The sequence below is a fragment of the Cricetulus griseus genome, chromosome 2, assembly GCF_003668045.3.
Source record: "Cricetulus griseus strain 17A/GY chromosome 2, alternate assembly CriGri-PICRH-1.0, whole genome shotgun sequence".
NCBI lineage: Eukaryota > Metazoa > Chordata > Mammalia > Rodentia > Cricetidae > Cricetulus > Cricetulus griseus.
The window spans coordinates 144588389-144614920 of record NC_048595.1 but is presented as its reverse complement, the minus strand read 5'-3'; the positions used below and the strand labels follow the sequence as shown (position 1 = coordinate 144614920).

Genomic DNA, 26532 nt, shown 5'->3' with positions numbered 1-26532 from the left:
TTATTGAATAAGGTAGAAAAGAGAGTAAGGATGCTTGCTGACATCAACCTCAGGTCCATACACACACAAATGCCTCTCTCTCTCCGTGTGTGTGTGTGTGTGTGTGTGTGTGTGTATGTGCACGTGCGTTCGCGAATGCGTGCCTGTGTCCCTGCCCCCCATCATACACATACACAAGAAAGCAAAATTACAACACAGTACCATATGAAATGGTTCCTATGCAGGGCCTTCCTCCAGAAAATAGTTGATCCCCATGAATTCACATTCTTAAAAGCTATTAGAAAGTAAACAAGAGACCCCAACACATAATCTGTTTCTGATAAGTTGGGTTATGTTGCCAAACATCACCTTGTTAAAAAATAAATAAATAAATAAATAAATAAATAAAGCTCCATGAGAGTATGTGTGGGGGGGGAGGGGGGAGACTGTGAGGAGAAGAGGGAGGGGAAACTGCGGCTGAGATGTAAAATAAATAAATAAATAGATTGATTTTGAATAAAAGAGGACATGGTAAAAAAAAATAAAAATAAAACTCCAACAGCTTCATGCCACTTTCACAAAATTTCACTGACAATCAAGTGGGTATTAGCAATGACTGCATTTATGCCCAAGTCAATACAGTTTCCACATGGACAGCGTGATACTTTTAATTATACTTGGTGGCTTTGGTTCTTGTCTAAAACCCTAGCAGCAGTTGTCCCTCCTGTTCTAGAACATACAGATTCTTGTTTGGCTTCCACAGTTGAGTAATAATTAGCTAATCATAATTTTCATTTTTATTTGAGCTACTATTTCCATCACTACTTTTAAGCTTTAGTAAATCAATCACTTTTAAGTAACCTGTTCTACAACACAAAGGCAACAAAATAGAAACTTAAACATAAACATGAAAGTGATATAGTAAAGGAATGTACTCCCAAGGAATTATAGTAGCTAGCCCATATGACAGTTGTAGCACATGAAACCACAAACATATTCACGGCAGAATTGCTGTGAAACTATCACATCTGTAGTGCAAATGTGTGAAGTGTTTTGAAACAGGTCACTGCTTTTCTCCCAAGTGAGAAGGTCCCCCTGATGCCAGTTGGAGGCCTTCAGTGGACTGTCCTGAGAAGCACCGCTGTACCAGACACTCGTGGCAGTTCCTTGCAGCAGCATGAGCTCACAGTCCCTGCCCTATCAGTGTTGGCCTGACCCTGACCTCAGCACAAACCCTAAGGAAGATGTGTTCCCATCCTCAGCTATTCCCTTCTAATACCTGCTATTTTAACAGGGCTTGGCTTGTTCCCCAGATTCACCAGCCCTTGCAGTTCTGGAACAACTGTTGGTGAAAAGATTAAACTAGCTGCGTCAAAAGCCTCCTCCGCTTCTCTGGGAGGTCAAAAGGCTCACCGAAGTAAACAGAAACCAAAGATCACTGAGCAGCAAATAGCCTCGGTCACCTTCGCCTGCCATAGAATCCACCAAGATTCCACATGCTTTATTCCTAATAGACTTGACTGTAATGCTGTTCCTATCCTGGCACCAGGTGCTTACCTGTGTCTGCCAGGTTTCCACCTGACCTGATCCTTTCTAAGGATGGCTTCTTTCCTAACAGGTGTTTCCCAGACTCATTTTCCCGTCTCACCCACCCCTTACCTCACACAACTGTCTGTAAGCAATTAATTCAGTGGTCTGTGGGCTGTATCCCAGGGGAACCCTGTGCTGAGAGGCCACACTGCTGAGTGGCCATGGTTCTCATTTCTTGCACACAATGGTCACTCATAGAATCACTTGATTATAAAAGTAAAAAATGCACATGGTCATCTTCCCACAAAGCTCACAGGTGTTACAAGATTACAATTTGACATTACAACAGTACTGTCTGCGCAAAGAGGCCCTCTACTATGCTGCAGATGTAAGATGGTCAGACTTTTGTCTTTCACTAATCATTTACATACACTGAACCCACAACAATAACTAAGAAGTTAAAAAGTCCAGAAATAGCACTGAAAAATTCATTTATCTTTCACTAAGACTGATGAAATCTGCCTTATATATTTTTAATCACTTGGAGATCTTAGTCAAAAAAGTATAACAGTATAATATGATTCATGATAATACAGCATACTCACATGTAATTTAGTCATTATATTCTGTTTGAAAATTAAAACCTCTCTCCAAGACAAATGAAAAGGGTTTTTGTTCCTCAGATTCATTAGTCCAGGTATACAAAAGAAATTTGCTCTGAAAGCTAGACATGGTGGCATATACCTAAAATCCAGAGTTCAAAGTCATCCTTGGCTACAAGGTGAGTCAGGGCCAGCTTAGGCTACATGAATCTCTAGTCACAACAACACTCCTACCCCCAAGGAATAAATTTGCTTTGGAACTAACTATCTGAATAATGTCATGGAAATTTTCTTTTCTTAGTCAGTAATCAATGCAAGTAACTTGTATTCATTTGGTAACGTACAAACTCACTTTGGGGAATTATAATAGATAAAAATGAGCATATTATTTCAGATATATTTCTTCCATGTTCAATTATACCATGACAATACTGCTTATGAGTTTATGCAAAAGCCTTTCCATGAATAAGACTGTTATAATATTGCAATGAATCTACTGAGTGTCCAGAGGAGAGGGCAACATACATGAATACAGTGTGAAAGCATGCAAAAGCATAGCCAAATATCCCTGTTTAACTTGAATGTTTATGAAAATGGGAGCTAGCCAAAGACACTCTGAACTACTCTCTCAAAGTGGGGATTCAATATACTCCATGGAAAGGAACTGTATAACACAACCCAAAGCATATTATACCCAAATATGTGCATGTATTAAAAAACAGATCCTGGTATTCTTAAGAGCTAAGAATGCAAAAACAATTAATATATTCTAGTTAGTGAAAATGCTAGAGCAGTGCTCTGGGTCCTAATGATACCTAGACACTCTGTGTTTGCCAACCACAGGAAAATACCTAACTCTGAACCTTGGGGTTTTCAGAAGTCTGACAGGAAAGCAACAACTACATAGTAAACATTTATTATACCCCCAGTATTTATCAATACCTGGTATCACATACATACAGAAGTGCAAACTTAGCTATGTGTGAGTAATTAATTAATACAAGGTTCCATGTTTGGATGTTGAGATACCGATATATACTCAACACTTGGTAAATAGTTGTTGATTTTATCTGTACTGTATGAAAGGTAAGATCCTTGGGTTTGACTCTAAGTTTCTTTCACAACAGAAAAATTTTAATGTTTGAACACAATAAAGAATAAGTACACACTGGTTATTAGATTCTTCTAATAAATATTACTGTAAGAAAAATATAACTTTCAGAGCTATGTACTAGGTTAAGTCTAAAACAACAAGGGTAGAAGTTAGCTTTAAATTTTTTATAGAGGGTTTAAAGAAATCAAGAGGAAAGTGAGACATTACAGCTGAATCCAGAGTGGCAAAGACATATGGGGTCCAGCACACTATTTTCTTCCCACTTTTCAATGTTCTTTTAAAGATTTATTTTAATGTCTGTGTGCACATTCGAACGTGCACGTGCACATATATGTTCACACAAACACATCTGTACTTGTCTCTGTGTACATATGTGACTCCAAGTGTAAGGTGCCCAAAGAGATCAGGGGTATCTGAGACCCCACCCCACCCCCACCCCCACCCCCTGGAGCTGGAGTTAGAGGCAGTCATGAACTGCCTGTTGTGATGCTATGAACTATCTGATGGAGTGCTAAGAACTGAACTTGGGTCCTCTGCAAGAGGAGTACACACTCTCAATCACTTAGCCATTTCACCAGCCTTGGATATGTTTCTTAATAAGAAATTAGAATCAACATTGGCCCAGGAGTATGGCTTGAACTGACAAACACAAATGGATCGGTCCAGGCTTGATAAGAACAAGGCAACTTGGGGATTTGACCTCACTTGTAGCTCATACAGAGCAACCAGTCCTCAAATTTCTTGGCTGAAAAATAGAGTTAGGTCTCTCCCTCAGTCTCCACCATGGTCAGCTGGCCAGGCCAGACATTCTCCAGAGAGCTCCATAACCTTATGCCCTTGGCCCATTTCCAGCCCTTACATCTACCCTTCTTATTTTGTTTCTAATTCTCTTTGTTTCTGATCATAATAGTTAGTCACCCTGGCTGCAAAATGCAACATGAAAAGTTAAGAGACAGACATTAAATGATAAACTGTGGTAAATAACCCATGTGAACTCACAGGCCCTTCCAAATCTCATGCTGTCTATCTAACATGTCCTTGACACCAGCATGTTTCCAAGTTGATGGGTAAGCCGAAAAAGAATGCTCTACAGTGTAAACATAGTTACACATCCTTCCAATGCCCAGCCTGAGTTCACCACATCACTGTGCCACCCTGGGAATGTCTCAATCTTTTCATTGAGTTCAGAAATATTTACTATGATAGCTAAAAATACCTGCATGACAAACTCTCGACGTCGAGGCATTCCTCGTTCTGAAAGTAAGACGTAATCAGGCTCCTTTTCCTTCCTGGCCTGTTGGATTTGGGCTAGGCGGCTGATGGGATTCATTCCTTGACCATATTCAGGTCCAGCCTAAAAAATAATTTAAGAAAAATTTCAGAATCTTGACTGCAAAACTTATTAGAGCCTAGAAAAAGCAGTGGTCTCCACAGCATCCCCAGTGCACCAAAACGGAAGGGAAGAGATAAATCAAATTCATTAGACGATTTGCAACAGAAATTTGTCAAATGGATCCAACATTTAGGCTTCCACAGGATTGGGGCTCAGAGATAGTGGAGATAAGTTGCATCGCTTATGCTTTAAAACAGGGTCATCTCTTCAGGTGGGAGAGTTGCTCACAAATAACAACAGAAAATGGAACAGGACAGAGTAAGACATGAACTTTGAGCAAATATTTGAAACATATAACTTTAAACAAATGGATCCAGGCTCCAAAACATACCTTTAGAAACTTCTAAAAAAATATTAAGAAAAGGAAGAGAAGTAAAAAGTGATAAATAGATAATATTAAAAAGTGATGGACAAATGTATCATAAGAATGGAAATGGAAAAAAGAAAAGACTACAACTTCATTAGAATTTGGCAAATGCATATTAATTAAAGCCATGGTGAAGTATGAATATATATCCACCAGCTTGGAAAATTTGAGAAATCCAACAGCCCCAACAGGCAAGAAGGTATGTTGGATAATTTTATGTCATTTGCTAAAGTCATTTGGCAGGAGGAAGCCTTAATACAGAAATGCCTACATAAAGTCAGGCTGTAGGCAAGCCTGTAATGCATTTTCTTAATTACTGATTGATGTGGGAGGGCCCAGCCTATTGTGGCTGGTGGTCCTGGGTTTTATAAGAAAGCAGGCTGAGCAAGCCATGATGAGTAAGCCAGTAAGCAGTACAGTACCCCTTCATGGCCTCTGCATCAGCTCCGGCCTCCAGATGCCTGCCCTGCTCTAGTCCTGCCCTGACATCCTTTAATGATGAACCATGATGTGGAAGCACAAGCTGAATCAACCCTTCCCTCCTCAAGTTGCTTTTGATCATGGTGTTTCATCACAGCAATAACAACCCTAACTAAGACAGAAGAGGAATAACAGAAGCTTGTAGGAGGCAGGAGGAGGGCAGAGGTGGCAGCTTACTATGCTGCCAGGCTGGCCTTCAACTCCTGAACTAAAAACAGTCCTGAGTATTCCAAACTATAAAGTACATTGTTACCTAGCTAACAGAAAGCAGAGCAGAAGGGATAGAGAGAACTAGAGAAATATTTTGGTGAGGTATTAACAGGATCAGATGATTTACTGGATACAAGGGGTAAAAAGAAATCTAGTGTTAAATGGTGGGTGCTGCCAGCCACTAGATGAAGAAAGAGTTACAACAGAACATGACAAATTCTGGATACTGAATTTGAGGCGCCTGTGAATTATGAAGCAACAATGTGGAACCCATGGTGTAGAACACATAAGCACACTAGGGAATCATTTCTCTAAAGACTGTAAAGGAGAAACTAGGAAAAGAGTGAAAGACTGCAAACCTCAGAGTCAGCGAGATGGCTCAGTGGGTAAGGCGCTTGCTGCACAGCCGGATGCCCTGAGCTCACTCACCAGAACTCACCAGTGGGAAAAGAAAGAACTGAATCCTCCAAGTTGTCCCCTGACCTCCACATATGTGCACACACTAACACAAAATAAATAATTTTTAAAAAAACAGATTGTAAACCTCACAGCTGCAATTGCTAGGCTGGACATGAGAGAGCAATGGAGATGGTTAGCTCTTGCTAAAGTCTACCACATACAAAACTAGAGGTCAAAGAAATTATAAAGGGTCACTTGCAAAATGTAAGTGATCAGACTTGAGAAATGGGGGAGGGCTCTAATTAGGGACTGGGAGGGGGCTAAATAAAAAAGAAGGGAAAGATAAAGTAACAGTAAAACTGTCTTTAAAAGCCATAAAGAATCATACTATTAACTAAAACAAAAACTGTGATACATGTAAGTCCATGTATAAATGCAATTTTCACATGTAGGCTAACCATGTGTCTTTCCATGACCCAAAGACTATCTAATAAAACCCCCAAGGCCATGCCTGAGAATACCTGTTTTGAGGTGTTAGTCAGGGCTGTCAGAGACTCACAAAGTGTTACAGACTATTGCCACCGCTCTTGGTTGCCAAACAGAGGTGGAAGGTAAGTCCCTCTTGCTGAAGACACCACACATTGCAGGCACAGAGTTCAGAAGCCCTTGAGCTGGAACAGGCTCCAAAGCCTCCTCCTGAGGCCCAGCTTTCATAGGACCAGAAGGCATGAGAGCTTCCATAGGAGGATGATAACCAGCAGTCCTACCCAGCTCTGGTGCCCTTGAATCACACCAAATACCAGCATGGCACAATAACTCTAAGGGTATAGCGGTGGCTCACATACATACCCTGGAGGTAACCAGAAGGTCTCTAGTTGGGACTTACAGTCTGCTCAACAAGAGAAAAATCATGCCTGATGCTGGAAACTCAGCCAGCTACCCAAGAATAGGGTAGTCATGAATCTTGAAGAACCTACAACCACCACTCTCCTAAACCAGCATAATCCCTCACTACATTCTAAATATTTGACCTTACACTTACAATACCTAGAAAGTCTGAGAAAGACCCTGATAAAAATGCTAAGTAGAAGCTATGGCACTTAGAAGTTGCTCAAATAAATCTGTACTTCCAACAGGAGGCTGTCTGTAATGTCTTTATTTCTATTCAATCTCAGGCTCTTCTAATGATGTCTGTATGTCTCAAAGAAATGACTATTGATATAGATTTTATGACAATGAACCATATGCATAAATAAAACAGGTAAAGGTGGAAATCTGAGGACATTATTTGTGGCTTGATTTCTTTCCTTGATTGAAAATTACTATGCCCTTGATAGTTAAGTTATTACTTAGACATCAAGTCTCAGATTACCCTAAAAACCAGTAAGGGCAGTCTTATAAAAGCTGTGTCCAGAAAATTTTATCTCCAATGTTGGAAAGCCTTCTTTGAAATCTTACCTTAAAGAAGACAACTATATTAAAAAACAGACAAAACTCAAAGAGGTCAACTGATAAGCTATACATGTGAGGAGGTGACTCCATAAATCATCTTAAAATCCAAAAGGAGCTCACAATAAACCAGTTTCCAACGAACACTACAAGTAGAAATAAATTTCTACCTGGATCTGAAACGTGACTCTGGGGTGGGAAACCTGTGTTCCTCACACACAAATGCCCCTGTTATGACGGCAGCTCCATACATCACAGAAACGTTAGGGATAATGAGACAATGTGACAGTTTTTGTTATTTTAAGTAAAATGAAGGTAACTCATCACAGATATTCCTTACTTCTACTGAACAGAAGGAATCATACATCCCAGATGAGTAAGATATAAAGACATGAAGAAAATAATAAAAACTCAAGATAATATTCCAAACTAATCTATTTATTAGCCTACAATATAATTATATTTAAAATATTTAGATTCCAGCTCATTATAAGAACTTCCTTTCTCAAAATAGCCCACATTTCAGAAAATCTCCAAGTTTTATTTTACATAAGACAGACATGGCACAAGTAATTCCAAGTGTGATGTACACAAGGAAGAATGCAGGATGGTCATCCAGCCGAGGAGTAAGAGGCTGGGAAAACATTCCAGGATAACAAGCTTATTAATATATTAAAATCACCGTTTCCCCCAACCCCAGCTCTAGAAGATACCATTCTAACAACTGTTTCTCAGTGGCTATAGTTAACATAGGAATTAGAGTTATATACCATTTTAGAAATGTATGTATCTTTATCTATCTTAACAGTCTTAGTTTATTAAGACTGACCTGAGTTTAATAGATGTTGTAATCAATCTTATGTGGCCATTTTTATATAAAGCACTGTTCTTCCATCACAGAAAAGCTAAATGCTATATTAGGGATTTTTTTATATATATTATGGTTACATTCATATGACTAGACAGCATCAGATAATACACCATCATAGTATTTGAGTGATTATTACCTCAGTAGTTTAGAAATATTTCATAGTTACTAATGCATCCTGTGCAGTGCTTCAGTAAAGACAATCTTATGAAGCAGTGCAAGTATCATCCACACTTGATTAGAATCACGATACCATTTACTCAGGCCAGGAAGTCACACTCAAAACTGGCTGTGAAGGCTGTGCCCTGCTGCCAGCAAGGTGCTTAGAGCACAGGACAGCACTCCACTTTTCTTCAGAAGCACATGCCTCATGATCAGAGGATCCATGTGCCATGTGTTTTTACTATTTATCTCCTCCTTACATAACACATGGAATGCTAGTTCAGAGAATACACATCTAACATTTTCTTCTAAGTAAACAAAGTCAGTTTTCAGAAAAAAAAAAGAAATGTAGTTACTCATTTTTGTATAATGCATATATTTTCAAATAAAGCAGAGGCTCAGAGGTGAAAACCCTACAAAAATATACAAGCGTATCCCTATACTTCAAACAACAGAAACTCATCAATGATCATCAATTCTTGTCTGTAGTCCTTGATTCAAATGTGCATGTGCCTGTGTGTGACAAGTGCACTGAGTAAGGAATGAAATAGTAGCAATGTGAGACTCTCCAGCAGTGCAGAGCATCTGACTCTGTATCAAATGCTAAGTAATCCAGTCCCAACTTTGCCTTTTCTTAACCTTTTTTAATGTCAATCAAATGACACAATAAAAGAACTGGTTACAACGCCTTGAAAAGCTGTATGTTCTGTATTCTTCCTTGGCAAGGTTGGGGAATGGAATGGAAACAAAAGTAACACATTGATCTCAGAGGTCTACCGTGAGGATTAAACTTGACAAAGCACGAAGAGCATGGGACAAAGTCAGGTACACAGGGTGCTTTACAATTTCCACTTGATGCTTCTGTCGTCCCTGTTGTATTATTATATGATTATTATCCTGTGTCCTGATACTTAAGAAGTTACAGTGCATCAGTGATACCAAAGCCGCTGCTCCGTAGTTCAGGCTACTCCACAAGATAGCCAAACAGAAAAGAGTAAAGCATTTCACTATGCTTTGTAAGGCCTTACTTAGAAAACGAGGAACAGGGGCTGGGAGACAGCTCAGAGGGTAAAACACTTGCTGCTCATTGTTGCGGAATATTCCTTTACCCTGAGTGAAGATGTGTCTCTGCAATTGGTTTAATAAAGAGCTGAATGGCCATTAGCCAGGCAGGAAGAGGTTAGGTGGGACTTTGAGGGACAGAGAACTCTGGGAAGAAGGAAGGCAGAGTTGCCAGCCAGATGTTGAGAAAGCAGGATGGTCAGTACAGAGTAAACCTAACTGAGCAACATAAAAGAATGTAGATTTAAAAATATGGGTTAATTTAAGTTATAAGAGCTAATGGGACAAGCCTAAGCCAGGGTCAAGCTTTCATAATTAATAAGTCTCCATGTCTTATTATTATTGTGAGTTGGCAGTCCAAAATGAATGAATCTGTTTACTGCCCATGTATGAGGACCATAGTGATCCCTGGCACCCACAAAAATACCTAGTGGCATGGTGGCCTGCCTATAATCCCAGAATGTAAAAGCAGAGATTTGGTATCCCCAAAGCAGGATGGCTAGCTGAACTGCACATTTGCCAACATACATGCAAACACATATATACACACACAAGCACATCACACACAAAATAAAATAAAATAAAATGAGGGATAATGTCATCTACTTTACATGGTCACAATGAAAACTATATTAAGGGAGACAAAAATGGATGCTAAGAAGCACAAATACACAAAGGAATAAAATTATCATTAATTTATCATTACGTGATCTACATCTTGATCTAGAAAAGGAGGCAGGGAAGAAGTGTGGGGGGACAGAAGGAGGGACAGATAGAGCAGGACAGAAAAAAGGAAGGGAGAAAAATATTGTTTTTTTTTACCATTGGTTCAGGGATCTGTCATGGGAAACCTATATCAAGAGCCTACAGCCAGTGTACTATGGTCACTTGTCATTTAACAATGAGATGCATTCTCAGAAAATGTCATTACATGATTTTTGTTTCTATGTAAACATCACAGTGTACTTACACAAACCTATATGATATAGTCTACTACACACTTAGGCTGTGTGGTGTAACAATTGTTCCTAGGTTATAAACCTTTAGGGCATGTTACTTGCTAGAAACTTAAGGCAACTCTAACTCAGTGGTGTTTGCAATATTTAAATTATATAAATAAATATAAACATAGACAAGTATATTAAAAATGGTATATAATTTTTGGCTCCATTTTGATCTTATAGGACAAAACACATATACGTGGTCTATAGTGACCAAAAATACTATGTTGTGGCTCGTCACTACAATAATTAAGTAAAAGAAATGGGCATTCACAGGTATAGGCTTACCTTTACTATTGTTTTAGGGCGTTTTTTAAAAAATAGTTTTGGCTTTTCTACCACAGGAAGAGGTGGAAGTTTTTTAAGCTCCTGTAAAACAGTGGTTGCCGCACGCTTCTTGGACAGTTTTTTGCTATTTCCTTCTCCTTCTGCAGAAAATTCTCCCACTGACACCCGGGTAACAAAACTCTTCATATGTGGTGGTCCGCTCTCTTTAATAACCTATTAAATACAAGTAGAATATTAACCAACACACCAGCATTTGTGTTTACTAGCATGAATCTTTCTTAATAGTTTCTCCAACTAACCTGGAGAATCATGCCAAAATTATAGTCTCTTTCAGATAGGTATTCTAAAGATATGATATCAGCAGTGTTCAGGTAAAAGATTTCTGATTCTCAATTAACCAAAGGTGAAAGAAATCTCTAGAAGCATGAAATTTACCATCAGTTATGTTTCCCCATGCCTTATAGAACACAAAGCTGACAGTATAGAACATGCCATATCAGCTATGATTCCAAACTATGTAAGCCATCAAGAGTGAAAATGACATCACTACAAATATATCTAATGGTGTCCTCTATCAGGGGAAAACACCAGAGGTCAAAGATGATGAAGTCTTACCATACAATGGTCCATTGTATAGTACCACATACTTGACTATGTTTCTATAAGATCATAATGGAACAGAAAACAATTGTATAGCATTTTAGTCTATGTTTATACATATTTCAAACACCAATGAGTTATGAAGTATTCACCTGTGGCAGACTTTCAAAAACAGAAAAAGGATGAAAAATTAACCTCCCATTAGAGACCTCAAACACTGTTTTCATAAGGGGATTTAAGCTCTTGGGAATTCTGGTGACGTGATCTTAGATGGTACACTGATAGACCATAAAAATTTGTAGGTTTTCTGTGTAAAGAATTATGAAACTTTCAACTAGGAATATCCCTGATTACTCAATATTCTCTTACATTTAAACTATACCGTCTTGTAGAGGAAAGATTTATTCCAACTCCTGAATACTCAAAATCCTAGTTTCCTTTAAAATTCTGATCTAAGGAATATACAGTATTCAGTTTACCACTTAATTGGAATTTTATCTTCTAATACTGGGGTCCAATTAGGAAAAGGAATTAAAAACAACATAGTATCTTAATAACCCAACATTAGTAGACTAAGGAATTAGTTAAAAGTATACTTTTCAAGTAACTCAAGTTTACTAATTTAAACACCAACTGTTCATTTTTACATTCCAATGCACATGCTTATTAATTATAAAAGTGATTTACTGGGCTAGAGAGATGGCCTAGTTAGTAGGGTGCCTGCTGTGCAAGCATGAGGACCTGAGTTCAGATCTCCAGCATCTGTGTAAGAACCAGGCATTGTGGCACACGCCTGCAAACCCAACACTGAGTGAGATGAACATAGGCACATGTCTGGCACTCATTGGCCAGCCAGTCAAGCCAAGTGAGAGACCTTTTCCCAAAAATTAAAGTAGAGAAAGATCCTTGGTTCATTTCTGAGTTTTGGCTCCAACCCTCCTTCTGCCTTAAAAGGCACAGAATGATTTACCCTATGTCAACCTCTAGGCTGCAAACAAACGTTCGTGTACACACATACACAGGGAACAACTGTGCATGTACACAGGCACCACGCACACACAAACGTGATTTACTGACTCACTGGGGAATACTGGGTGTTTAACCTTTTATTGTCACAGTGGATCATCGGTATGAATATCAATACTCTATGCCATAACATACAGGACTGCTATTTGCTGTGACTTACAAAATTTCCTTTCCATTTATTTTAGTCTTTAAAAGACCCTACACTCCAATGAGTTTTGGATATGTGCTGAACACTCTAGGTAGGCATCACAGTTTCCCCACAATCAGTCTACTTTTTCTTCCTGCCTTTCTGATTTCACTACTTTCAACCTGCTATAGGCCAAGAAGTCAGGTAATATGACTTGTTCCAGAAGAAAGCAGTTTCTCATTCCAGTGTTCCTTTCAATAAGTAGAATGCAGGCATTTCCCAGAAGGTAAATGCTGTAAAACCTAGAGGAGAATTCTTCTCACAGTTTGAGCTTATTTCTTCATTCTTGCCTACTTTCTATATATTAGCTTCAAAAATAATGATTTCTTAATATGGAAAGCATTAAAGAATTGTTTTTAAGGTTTTCTCTTTTCAAACATTTCATATACTTTTGTAAACATTTAGTTTGTACATACTTAGTTGTAAGCGTCTGTATCATTTCTCTTTGGTGATTTGTCAGTTAATGTTAGACATATTTTGGAACTAGTTTAGTCCTAGAGTATGTACTTAGCATGTGGCAAGGTCCTAGGTATGATTCCCAGCATCTCCCCCAAAATAGGGCAAACATGTTTTCATCTCTGTACAATTAAAAGGAAGTGGATATTAGCATAGTATCACTAAACATTAGCTTGACTCATAACTTGAATTAAATAGAATCAAATTAATGGTAAATAAAATACTGAATTCTATAGATTAACAAAAATTATGATCAGAAAACAAATTTTATGGTCATAACTGAAATGTCATGTATAAAGAAAGCCTAGTACAAAAAAGTTAAGGAGACCCACAATATTCATAACATTACAGTGATTTCTATTCCTCCTGGGCCTAAATCATGTCATGGTAATAGATCCCAAGGAGCTTATGCATTCCTGCAACAATCTAGTACATCATTTAACTTGTTTAAATAATCAAAGAAAAGCACATGAACTCTTACCTCAAAACTGACAGGCATATTTCTCTTCAGAGCAATTTCAAACACTAAGCTTATTTCAGATTTATTTGCATCTTTGTCATCATCCATTTCTTTCCCTGATTCACCATTCTAAGTCACAAAAAACAAAAACAAAACAAAATAAAACAAAAACAGGGTAGCATTGGAGCTAGACATCACAATAACTTTCATACTGTTCTGCAACCAGGTGGGTCTAGCTTGAAATAACAGGCATGGACATACAGTGGATTCTCTTGGAATTATCATAAGGCAAGGACTATGCTGCCAGGCTTCTGAATTTCATTTTGTTTTGCTTGAAGCAGAAGCAGCTAATGTTGAGTTTGAAAGCGTTCTCCCCAACCACACATTCTTTGGATCCAAATCTTTTACTGTAGAGTGAGGCCCACCTGCCTCACTACCCAACTGTTGTTCTAACATGACCCATGGGTTTACATAACAGACAGAGCACAGGATGTAAACCAAGAAGTCGGAACTGTGTCCGCAGCAGCAGCATCACCTATTCACTTATGCAGTACATACTTCTGGAGAGTCTCATCTGTGCTGAACAGTGAGCATGAAATAAAGGAATAAAGGAATAAAGGAACAATTCTTGCTATCAGGAGGCTTACAATCTAATTAGAAATGGTTAACTGTTGCCATAAACAGTTGCACCAGCAGAGAAACATGTATGCCCACCATTATAACAAATTTCAAAGAAAGGAAGACTACCATGTTTGGAGAAAGGATAATCTAGGAGACGGAACTGTAAGATTTGAATATCTCAGCAGAAAAGAGTAAGATGCTGGCTATAGGAAATGTCTGAACTAGAGATATTATTAAAGTCAGTGGAGAAAGTAGATGAAACCATAAGAATGGGTAAAATTACCCAAGAATAGCCTTAGCATTCTAATTTGAAAACTAAAGTAGGACTCCAAATTCTCAAGCAATCTCCTCCTCTTTATATTCCTTGACCTCAGGCTGGGGATGTGGCTCAGCTGAAAGAGTGTTGTCTTTAAAGCACAAGGCCCTCTGTTCAACTCCCTGAACTGCTGAAATCCATTGTGGTGTTTGCCTACATTCCTTGATCTCAGGTTCACACAATGTAATCTCTTCCCAATACAAGGCACATTAAATGTAAGGCAAATGAATGTTACCTTCCATCTTTATACACACATGCATGTTGCCTGGCAAGTGACTTCCACTGGTGAGCCGAGGTCTTCCCGGAAGGAATGTGTGAGTTTAGTATAGTAACAGGCATGTGAGAGCAAACTGTCATGCCCCTTCTCTAGCTGAACAGATTATTTCTGTTAGTATACAATTACTTTATTTGTCTGCTCAGTAACGTCCCCAGGGAGGCACAGGAAAGAGACTGTCACACTCAGCAGCACCACACCTGGGGAGACTTTTCTGGAATAGGTTCATTCTGCAGAGCTTGAAGGGCTTTCATTGCAGCATTGTGTCTGGCAGCTTGTCGAGTCTTCCCTTCACCAAAGAATTCATTATTTCCTACAGTCAACTGAACATAAAAAATCTTGGGCATTGGGCAATGATACCTACAAAAAGAAAACACAAGCATTAGTAGGTAGCTCAGTATCAGTCTATAACCATAACCATAGATTATTCACTTAAAATGGTAATAACTATGGGATGTACTGCATGTTCTCTTACTAACCCTAATACAGTCTTAAACTCATGAATATATTTCTAAGGTAAAATGTGAGTCAACATATCTACACATAACAGTGTACACTGACTTCCATGAAAAATGTAACATTAAACATAAGTGAATGCAGTGAACACTATCTAACGGTATCACAGGAGATTTTCTAATGAAGTTTTAGTTAGTCTTGACAGATGAGAATGGAATAGTTTGTGACTGAAAATGGGAAGCATTACAGAAGCTGGAGACAGGCGAGCACTTTTAGGTGGCTGCAAGTACATTACTGGGCTCATAGTAAATAATGGCTGTACTAGTGCTATGGGGGCAGAGAGTATGATATAAAGTAATAAAGACATCACATGACATAACAAAAACTGAAGAATTTACACCCATTATTTTAAAAAAATGTTTATTTTAAACTGGCCACAGCACCCGTACATATTTCAGAAGGCAGTGACATTTCATCACGTACACAATGCGTAACAATCAGATTAGGGTAACTGGCATGTGTACTACCTCAGAAATGCACCATTTCTTTGTGCTGGGAATGTTCAAAATGCTCCCTGTTGAAATACTGAGTTAACTTTTATTACCCATGGTTTTTCTACTATACTGCATAGAACATATACATCATTCCTATAACCCAATGAACCCTGAACCCCATTAAATATTTCCTCCCCATTCTCTCTTGCTGAACACCCTTTTCAGAATCTGGTAACTACTATTCTACTCTCTACCTTTCTTAATATCAAATTTATTAGCTTCCTTGTGATGATATCTTGTTTGCACAAATAAAGCTTGCCTGAAGATTAGAGGGTGGAGCTAGCCACTAGTTAACCATAGAGGTATGGAGGTCTGTACAGACACACAGGAAGTGATAAGGTGGGAAGAGACAGGAGCTCAGTCTCTTTTGGGCTGGGAAGTTGAGTGTGTAAGGTGGCTGTGGTTTTGCTCCTTTGTCTCTCTGATCTCTCAGCATTTTCCTCTATTGGGCTTTTACTATTGAGACCTATTAGAACTCATGTAACACTTCCTGTACGTGAGACCATACAGTGCTTTTCTTTCTATGCCTGATTCATTTCACTTAATAGAATGTTCTCCAGCTTCACCCCTGCTGCTGCATATAAAACAATTTCATTCTTTTTATGGCTGAGTAACATTCCATTGTTAATCATACTTTCTTTAGCTATTTGTTCACTGATACCTAGGTTGATTCCAAATCTTGGCTACCGTGAATATTGCTGTAGATGTGTCTTCAAAATCAGTTCCACTGGGGAGACTAAGGTAGTTCTGTTTCTAAGTTTAGTGTGTTCTGTTGGTTTTGATGTTGCTGTTTTTAAGGAATCTCTGCTGTTTTCCATAATGAATATACTAACCTACATTCTAATGGGATATGAGAGCTCCCTATTCTCCTATTCTGGACTCCCACTGCATTTGATATGGAAGTTTGATGTGCATTTCTCTGACGTGGTGCTGAGGAGTATTTAAGTTCATTCTTATGTAGGAAGTTAAAGATCAGGAGTTAGACAGACAGGCAAGGAGGGAGGGAGGCCATGGCTAGGTAATAAAGGTGGCCAGTTTTCAAGATGGCCACTTTCTTCCTCAGCCTCCTTCCTCAACCTGAAACAAAAGCCTACCAGTAGGCCCCTGATGATGGACTGGCTCAACAAGTTCAGGACATCTTCAAACTGACTCAAAGTCACCCCAGAGCCTTAGAAGAGAGCACTCAGTGGAACACTAAGACTGCACAAGGGATATGGGTGTTCCAGATAGACACCAGCAACTCTACTCTGGAAAATGAAGCTGTTAGGGAAATCAGACCTTCAGCAGACATGTGGGAATCACATTTATGAGTTTGGGCTCTAATAAAGAGGTCTAAGGTGAAGATTAAATGTGGGAATGATCAATATAGAGATGGCATTAAAAAAAGAGAAAAATAAGGACCTGTGAGACATAGAGCTAACAGAAAGACCAATAAACACAGGGTCATAATGCCATGACACCTGAGTAACGACAAAGTAAAACTAGGACTGGACAGTATGATCACTGAATTGAGTGACTTAGTGCTATGAACAGGATTGATTTTGATGGAATAATGGATCTGTAATTTTAATGCTAAAAATTAAGTTAAAAAATTATTCCACTGCTGGAAAATGTCTTCAAACCAAAGTCCATTGAGGTCCTGCTTTTTTTTCTTTTCATGCTCATGACTGAACCCAAGGTTTTGCATGTGGTAGACAAGTACTCTAGTATAACTTCAAGTTATACCCCCAACTTGAAATCACAACATATTTTAAATGGTTATTAAACATCCAAGTTGTGGTATTCTTCACACAGTCCAAGATAAAACTGGAGAGAGTTCACAATGTTAAAGTTTACCGGGCAAATGGGACTAAATCAATGAAGCTTTACTGAAGATGAAGATCAGCACCAATAACAAAAAGATTAGTAAGGCAATAATTGAGACCGTGTGAGTGGATAAACACCTGGAAAGGACACATGTAAAGGAACCTAGAGAGAGCCTGAGGCCGGACTCTGATTAATGCCTATGATCAAAGTGCAGGGGAAACAATAGATGGCAGAGGACAGGATAAAAGAGGGTCAGAGCCAGAGAAGAAATTACAACATAATGTCGGGGATAGGGATAATCAACAGTGTCTAAGGGACTGGAGAAATCTAGAGCATGGCAACAGAAAAAGTAAAGTTTTAAATGCTAACCATTGGTTTTTATGGCTCACAGTTTTCTACTGTGTGTGTGTGTGTGTGTGTGTGTGTGTGTGTGTGTGTTTAAAATAAGGTGTTTTAAGTGAATATAAGTATCCTTATTTTTAAATTAGGATAACATAAAAAAGAAAGAAATGGTGACAGTAAAATACTATTTTTAACACCTAAAGACTAAAAAGAATTTTAAACTGCAATCTTTTTTCCTTTGATTACAATAACTAAACAGGGTGCTGAAAGCACAACTCCCTGCAGCTTACTACTCATGCCTTTAATCCAAAACTTTCAACACACTAATATGAATAATGTATATATACCACTCAGTCATCCACAACCTTTACTTCCCACCTCCTTAGACCCGTACATATTTAATCGGTTCTATAAAACTTCAAGATACACTACTTGAAATCAGAAATCACCTCCTGAACTGATCTTACATGGCAAGCATTCCCCGTAGAGCAAATGCTTACAATTAATTATAAACTTCTGAAAATAGAGGTCCACAACTGGAATGCTGAGACCTTTAACTACAGGAGAGGGAGTGGGCGCCACTGTAATCACTAAGGTCTGCTGACAATTACAAAACTCATTTTGGTTTGCCACAGAGACAAACAAAATTTCTGTTCATTATAACTTTACTGGAATATGATGTCATAACACATAACCATACTGAAACAATCTGCTGATTTTTCTGACCAAAATATTAATTGCACACTAAAGAGCCCTTGGGGACTCTTCCTTTGGGCCATCAAATATGGCTTTATGTATGTGTGTAGGCATGCATTTTGATATATATGTATATATAAATCATACCATATAAATATCAGAGGGAAAATTAAGTATATTGCATTTTTTACATAAAAAGTAAAATATTCTAGTAGTAACAACAGGAAATACCAAGACCTGATGCCTGAGTTGTTTCATTCCAGTTTCCCTTCATCCTCTGGCTTAGCAATGATTCTTAGTAATACAGCCCACATGGTTTGAATATCTTACACATCACATCTCCTCAGAGCACCATGACAATTAAGATTAGCCAGAGCACTCTGATTAATGGCATCCAGACTGCAGTCCAGGAGAAATGACGAAGAAATCTTCATCAAACAGAATACTGTGTGCAGAGGTCCTTGTCACTAAATACTTACTTCCTTTGGTAAAGAATACTCAAGGCTTATTAACTTTCAAAGGTGGTGCATTCTACTTAATGATGGTCCTTCTTCTGTTTGTATTTTTTCAAACAATAAGCTCAATTTTGATAATGAACATTCAACATATGATGAACTTATTTCTACAAATGAGAATATATGAAACTATGCAGCTAGACACCTCTGTTCAAAGCTTAGGTTCCCATACTGTTACTACTGTTAAGAGATGAACCATGGAAAACCCTACTGTGCAATGATTAAGTGGGCTTCCCCCACCCACTGCCTCCACAGTGTGGCTCTGCTTCACCAGAACTGTTTTATGTCCTAATTAAAATCCACATTCCAACACTGTCTTCTGAATCAGTCTCTGCAGCAGAGGTCCCTGGGTTGCCTTGATGACTCTGCCCACTAACTGTCTCAGAGTCAATGCTCTAAGCTATCCTTGCACAGGACTGTCTTGGCCAACAGGCAACTGCATCAAAGGAGGGTTCTAACCACTCCTTACTGTTCACTGTAAGTCTGTATTACTAATACTGGGGATCTATTTATCCTTACGGTAGCCCAGCATGACAGGAAAGGTCCTGAGGTTCACTTTGAGAGCTAACAACTTTCCCCAGTAGAGTTGTTGAGAGTCAAGTTCAAGTATGTCTAACTTCAGGGTTCAAGAAAATCCTGAAAAATTCCCTAAGGCCAACAAGATGGCCCCGAAGGTAAAGGTGCTTGTCACCACATCTGAAGACAACTCAATCCCTAGAACCTGAAGGCTAAAAGGAGGAAAACCTTTGACTTCACATGTGTTGTGATATGAGCTCTTATCACACACACACACACACACACACACACACACACACACGCACGCACGCACGCACGCACGCACGCACTCAGACACATTTTGCGTGCACACACACACACATACACATGCACATGCACACACACAATAAACAAACACATAAATAAAGAAATAGAGTTCCTAAAACTCTGCCTTACTATCTTCCAGCTCTGGTCATTTTTCTTCTTAGTACCCAGAGAAGCTAATGCAAGGGTCCTAAATGAAGGGCTACTAAGAGATGCAGGCATGTCACCACATGACTGCTGAAATAAAGAGCACTCCAAGTGACTTCTTGGGCTTCCAGAGCATGAAGTTCAAATAGACAATCAAATGGTGCAACGTGAAAACGATGGCAGTCAGAACCACACTGCTAAACAGCCTAGATTGTACAAAAGCCACTCACAAGGCTTCTTTTCCATGCTCCATTGTTTCCTACTTGGTTGTGCATGTGGTGGTGGGGCAGGGGGTAAACGCAAAAAAAACTGTAAATGTAAAAGCGTCCCTTTCCTTAGATACACAAGAAGCCTTCATATTTGCCCTATCTTCAAGACAGGAGACCATACAACAATCAAGAAAGAACACAGGAGTCCTTTAAATTAATATTTTACATCCTAATACAGTTTTCAAGCAAAGGAAAACTCCCTTCACATGTGTTATTATGGCAGTCTTCTATACTATACAATCTTGCTGTCCTCCCTAAAGTGACTTCACTTAAAGCCTTCTTTCTCAACTCCTTTATGTTATCTTTCTAAACAACCAAACCCCATCTGTCCTCCCTACCATCCAGCACTTGCTTTATTTTTCAGCATCTCACGTTCCTAGATATCACTTTTACAAGGTGAGAAAGATACATTCCAAACAACATTAGGACATAAAAAATTGAAAAATAATTACCTCATTTCATTTGACAGTGCTACTCATAAATTTCAATACAGCTTAGACGTTCCTATCTCCCCTCCAGGTTTATGTCCAAAGCACATGAACATCCTATCTTCTGATCTAATAGGGAGAGGCTGGGGCTCTGTTTTTTTTATAATTCAGACTGAAAACAGAATGTCACTTAAGCTTTCTATCTCAGTTTACTACTTATCTGTAAAATATTTGCAGAACCTATGATTAAGAAATTCTAAAGGCCAAGACTTAGAATTCAAATGACATTTGATTATTTTTACTCTTTGTACACTTTTGGCAGCTCTAACCCAAATTCTTTCCCTTGCAACAGAAAAATAACAAGTTTTATCATAAGGCTGTAAAGTAGTCTTGGCACATTTTCAAACTTGTACATATATAAAATGCCAAGATAGTTCTTTCTTCACATTTATAAAATCTGAAAATAATCTTTTATGGGGTCTGAGTTTTAATTTTTAAGGAATTCAAATATTAGGACTGATTTGAAAAGATTCACAGGCAATCCGAAAAGGAGTTTTAAAAGAGGGGTGTGTAGTGATATTTTGTTTATGATCTAACAAATAAAGCTTGCCTGAAGATCAGAGTACAAAACTAGCCACACTAGTCAGCAATAGAGGCAGAGCAGTGGTGGTACACACCTTTAATACCAGCAGCCATACTAGTTAGTCATAGAGGTCAGGCAGTGGTGGTACACACCTTTAATCTCAGCACAGAGGCAGATGGATCTCTGTCAGTTTAAGGCCACTCTGGGCTACAGGAAATTGATCCAGTCTAAAAGAGAAACAGAGCTCACACAAAGGTAATCCCGGCACTTGGAATGACTACCCTTTAATACCAGCACTAGGGAGGTAGAGACAGGAGTGATATGGCTGGGAGGAGAGAGGAATATAAGTGGGAGGAGACAAGAGAGAGATGCAGTCTGAGGAATAGTACAGTCTGAGAAGCAGTCTAAGCAGTCTGATGAGCAGGCAATCTCAGAACAGTGCAGTCTAAGCAGACTGAGGACAAGACCGCCCCTTTGGTCTGAGCATTGGTAGAGGGAAGAACTATCTAGTAGCTGGCTGCTTTGCTTCTCTGATCTTCAGCTTGAACCCCAATATCTGACTCTGACCTTTTATTATTATGAACAATTAGAATTTGTGCTACAGGTGTGAGGACATTGCCCCTGTTCTGTTTGTAGAACTCACCTAATTATGCCTTAAGTGCCTAGGAGGAAATATACAAAGGACACAAAAGAAATTCTGGGATAGAGTATCTCAAAGTGATAAATTAAATGGCATGGCAGCAATCACAGTTTCAAGTCTTTAGCCACTCTGAAATTAAATGGAAATGTTCAGCAGAATCAACTCAACAAAGGTAAACCTGTGTTCAAATTAAAGTTGGTAAATTAATAAAAGGGCAAGAATTTTGGATCCGAGAGTGAGAAGACAGCAGTCAACATTTGTCACCGAAATGCCTCCACACTGACAACTGTGTCAGGTAGAGGATGCTCTCAGAGGCTTGCTGCTAGGAACCTCACTAGTTACTCACATCCACTATTCTTGCCCCTTCCCTAAACCATGTCTACATTAATCATCATGATCACAGCATTAACACAATAATGGCAAAAGGAGACACTAGAATTTAGATCATCCAAGCCACCACAAACTCAATTTCAAACCAGCCTCCCCAAGACCATTCAATGGGAGCTGGTATCTGGGCCTACCCAGTCTCACCGGGAGCCATGTTCAACCCCTGAACTGTGTTGCCTCTGAACTAACTGACAAGCATGAGATGTAAAGTCATGCTACCTGTGAATATAAGGACCACTCAGATCTAGCTGGACCTAGGAGATCTGACAGATGCAGAATATCTCTCTGAGCTAGTGTTATATGAAAGACACCAATCACCAAAGGGAGCACTGGGGACATTCTAAGTTGAAAGTTGACTGAGACATTGCCCCACCTCCCAGTTTCTTCCTCATCTCTTAGTCCACATCTCTGAAATCTGAGCTTATAAGTTGTAACTTGTTCCATTTCCACAGTTCAGTTGTACTGGCCTCTGTCTCTAAGAGAAGACTAAGAGCAGTGAGCAGAGGTTGTTCCTGACTTGTTCCTTACTAACTGGCACAACTGTTGTATCTCCAGAAAGTACAACACTGGCTACTGGACTAGATGAAAGGGGCAGGAGGAGGAAGAGAGAGAAAGCAAGAATTGGAACAAATGTACATCTGTAGGGTATATTTTTACAATATCTAGAACATAATTATTTATAGAGTCAAGAACAGAACTTAAACACCCCACTGTGTTTTCAGTGTCTGTGTAGACAGCACTGACTTGATATTTCTTCACCTTTCAGTTGAGTAAGCTTTACTGCCCCACTTCCTAGTAGCAAAACATTACATCTCTAGAAGAAGTCAAAGCATTGTGAGTTCTGTTCACTGACTTTATAGTTAGGCCTTTCCACTCATACCTTTGTCTTCTACACAAGCACTGCTAGTCAGCTGCCAAGGTTATTTTCAGTGCCTTAACACAATCTGCTCCTTGTTTTACAAAGACCCAGTAAAACTTTTCTGGGAAGCCATCCAGGCCAACTACTTTTCTACAGGATTGTGGGTGATACAGAGTGGCTACCTGCCCAACTAGCTGTTCTTGAAATTTCACAGAAATCCAAATCTTTATCTTCTTCCAAGGTAGATCTAGTAAATTTCCATCTCCCAACAAAACTACATTGTTCGTTCAGGTTCTAAGATTATTTTTACCATGAGTTAATGTATCCTAAAGTTCTTGAGGACTTTTTTACTTCTTCACAGCTGAAATGTCCACATCCCACTAGCAACCCATATTCTGCCTATCTGTGCTTAAAAATGCATATTTGCTCACGTATTTATACATTCTAATAGGTCTTAGTAAAAACAAAATGTTGTATTTCAAGTATCTTTCCTATCTTTTTTATGTAGCCATCTAACATTCCCACACTTACTTTCCTTTCTTGTTTGTTATTCCTCCTCTAAGTTCTTGTGTTGGGTACTCAATTTATTTTCATGGTGTTATTTGCAGCATAAGCATAAGACTAATGAACTTGTCTTCCCATATACCTTTTATTGTTCACACTATGGTGTGCTCAAGAGGAAACATACTACAGTGTTCTCTAACTGCCTGGCAATGAAAGTCCTCATGAGGTTTCATCAGTGTGTCTATGAAATACCCTGAGAAAGCCTTGGGTAAGAGCTGGTATCCTTCCTGAGTCACCTGTTTAATCTACTAAACCTCTTAATTGGGATATAATAAAAGTTACTTCACAGTTTAAGAAATGTAACTGAAGAATGTTTCTCAAATACCTTTTGTAGATTTTGAGATATAGAGCGGGATAAACTGGTTCCATCTATTCCACAGATGCCCTGGGGAAAAAGCCTTGCATTGAGACTGATCAGGAGGAAGACTGACTTCGATTATGTCAATTTTCCCAACTTTACGAAAGTAATAATCTAGGTAGAAATTACTTCATTTTTGGTGTAATAGCATAGCATAGCTGTACATTTATTTAGGGACAGCTTTTCAAATAAATAAATAAGTGTACATATACTGTGTACCTTAAATCTTTTGTGAAATGTTTTAAAGAAATACAATCTTAATTTATTTTATATTTTCTATATATGACCTGCTAAAAAAAATCTAGCAGATTCCTATGAGTAAGAAATATACTAAGACATAGCTTGTGAGTTACATGAATTCTTCCACAGTTCCATTATATCTATGGTTAATGCTTCTCTGAAAATTTTCCTTGTGTAGTATAAAAAATCTCTTAAGTCCTTTTTAGTCACAAAACAACTATGAAACTATTCCTAGAAAATAGTCAAAATACTTGTTTCCCTACAATATTAAGTCCAGAAATATTTGTTTTGCATTTTAAAATTTTATATAGCAGGGAAGTATAAAATATTAAAAATATATATTTAAAGGTTTTTTTTTTTATCTTTTCATGGATAAATGACTCAGTGATGGCTAGAATACAAGTCAAATGGACAGGAGGAAAGTGCCACCTTTAAAGCTTCTGTGAGCTCCAGAAACAGCTTTGTTACAATGTCCGACCCAGACATCTCCTCTGGTGTTTTTGCTGATCAAAATTAACTATCAACTTTGGATGTTTGCCCATGGCAAATACTCCCCAAAGCAACACAGAGACATTACATCAGCGGTGTTACAGCAGGATCAATGTGCTTGGATGTCAAGCCGAATGGTAATTAGACTTACTGCACACTTGTAGTATTTTGTCTCTTTCACTGAAATCTAAGTGAATCTGGTTGTACATCTGCATATAGTTTAATGACAACAATAACTTGTAAGTTAATAGTTATTTATTGGAATATAAAAAGCTTACTTGGCATTTTCCCAGCTAATTGTTTTTACAGCTTGAATTCACTTTATGCATTAGCTGCATTCATAAAAAAGTTAACATGAAGCAAATATTTTCATACTAAATTCCATTTTCCCACTGTTGCCCAATATTTAATCTTGAGCTATATTTCTGTAAGAAAATGTAGGCTCTAACACATTATAAAAATTATAATTAAAATGCATATATATGCCTAGGAACAGGTATATTTAATCAATTATTTTATAAAACACATTTTATCTTCTCCTCTGCAATAAAATCAGCCTAATGGATAATTATTTTGTATCATATTCTCACAATCATTAGAAATAAATGTAGTCTTTAAATAGCAACTGTAGGGCTTTTAAAGTGGATTTATAGAGCCAGGCCTGGTGGGGCACACCTTTAATCCCAGCACTCAAGGGGCAAAGGCAGGGGGACACCTATGAGTTGAGGCCAGCCAGGTATACATATGAAACTCTTTTTCAAAAACCAAACTGAAAAACTATATATAGAAGTACAATTACAGTTTATTAGCTAGAATTGCCTCCCAGAGATTGGCTGTCAGATTGCAGCAATACAAGGATTGTCAGATCAATGACAGTAATCACCCTCAGACCTTCTGAATCTCTTCTGCTGTTGATAGTATAATTTAGGGCTTTCACTCCCATTCATACTAGTTTACTGTAGAGTCCATACATTTTCTGATTCAAGGATATGTTTTCAAACAAAGAAGATATGCATAGCTACTTGAATCATATATACAAAAATGTAAAAAGAAACTTTTGCTGCAACAGATGAAGAACTGGAACCTTTCAAAACTCCTATACACTCCTACTTTTTAAATTAGTGCCCTGAGTTAATGTTCTAAACTTATAATTTTCAAGCATCATGAATTAAAATATTTTCTACACAAATCCTCTCCAGATTATCACAGGACTAAGGTCATCTGTGCTCCCCTTGTCCTATATTACACAGACAATTAAGGGTTTCTACCAAGTCAAACACTGAGCTTAACACCGCCAACTCCTGTTTATTTCTGTCATGTGTCCTGAAGCAAAGCACAGCACCAAGTTAGTGAAAGACCACTAGAAAAGATGCAGGTTAACAACCAGTCTGGCAGGAGAACTTCCCCACAGGAAGGGGCTGGAGGAATACTTAGAGCCTTGAAAGGTTAATGATTTATGCCTCTGATTACCATGACTTATCCTTACTCATAATAGGGGTAAGACTAAATGTGTCACATTCTTATCTACACACAAAA

The 26532-nt window shown here is 38.4% G+C and overlaps 1 protein-coding gene across 1 annotated transcript in view; it reads right to left on the bottom strand.

Annotated features, from left to right (window-relative positions):
• Window positions 1-26532, bottom strand: part of Stau2 (staufen double-stranded RNA binding protein 2) — a 236767-nt gene that overhangs the window by 153851 nt on the left and 56384 nt on the right. Inside the window, exons 4-7 of the mRNA XM_035440003.1 lie at window positions 15045-15204; window positions 13655-13762; window positions 10905-11117; window positions 4442-4579 (exon numbers count right to left, since the gene is read on the bottom strand). Coding sequence (XP_035295894.1) covers window positions 4442-4579; window positions 10905-11117; window positions 13655-13762; window positions 15045-15204 — 619 coding nt within the window. The remainder of the gene's footprint in view (window positions 1-4441; window positions 4580-10904; window positions 11118-13654; window positions 13763-15044; window positions 15205-26532) is intronic.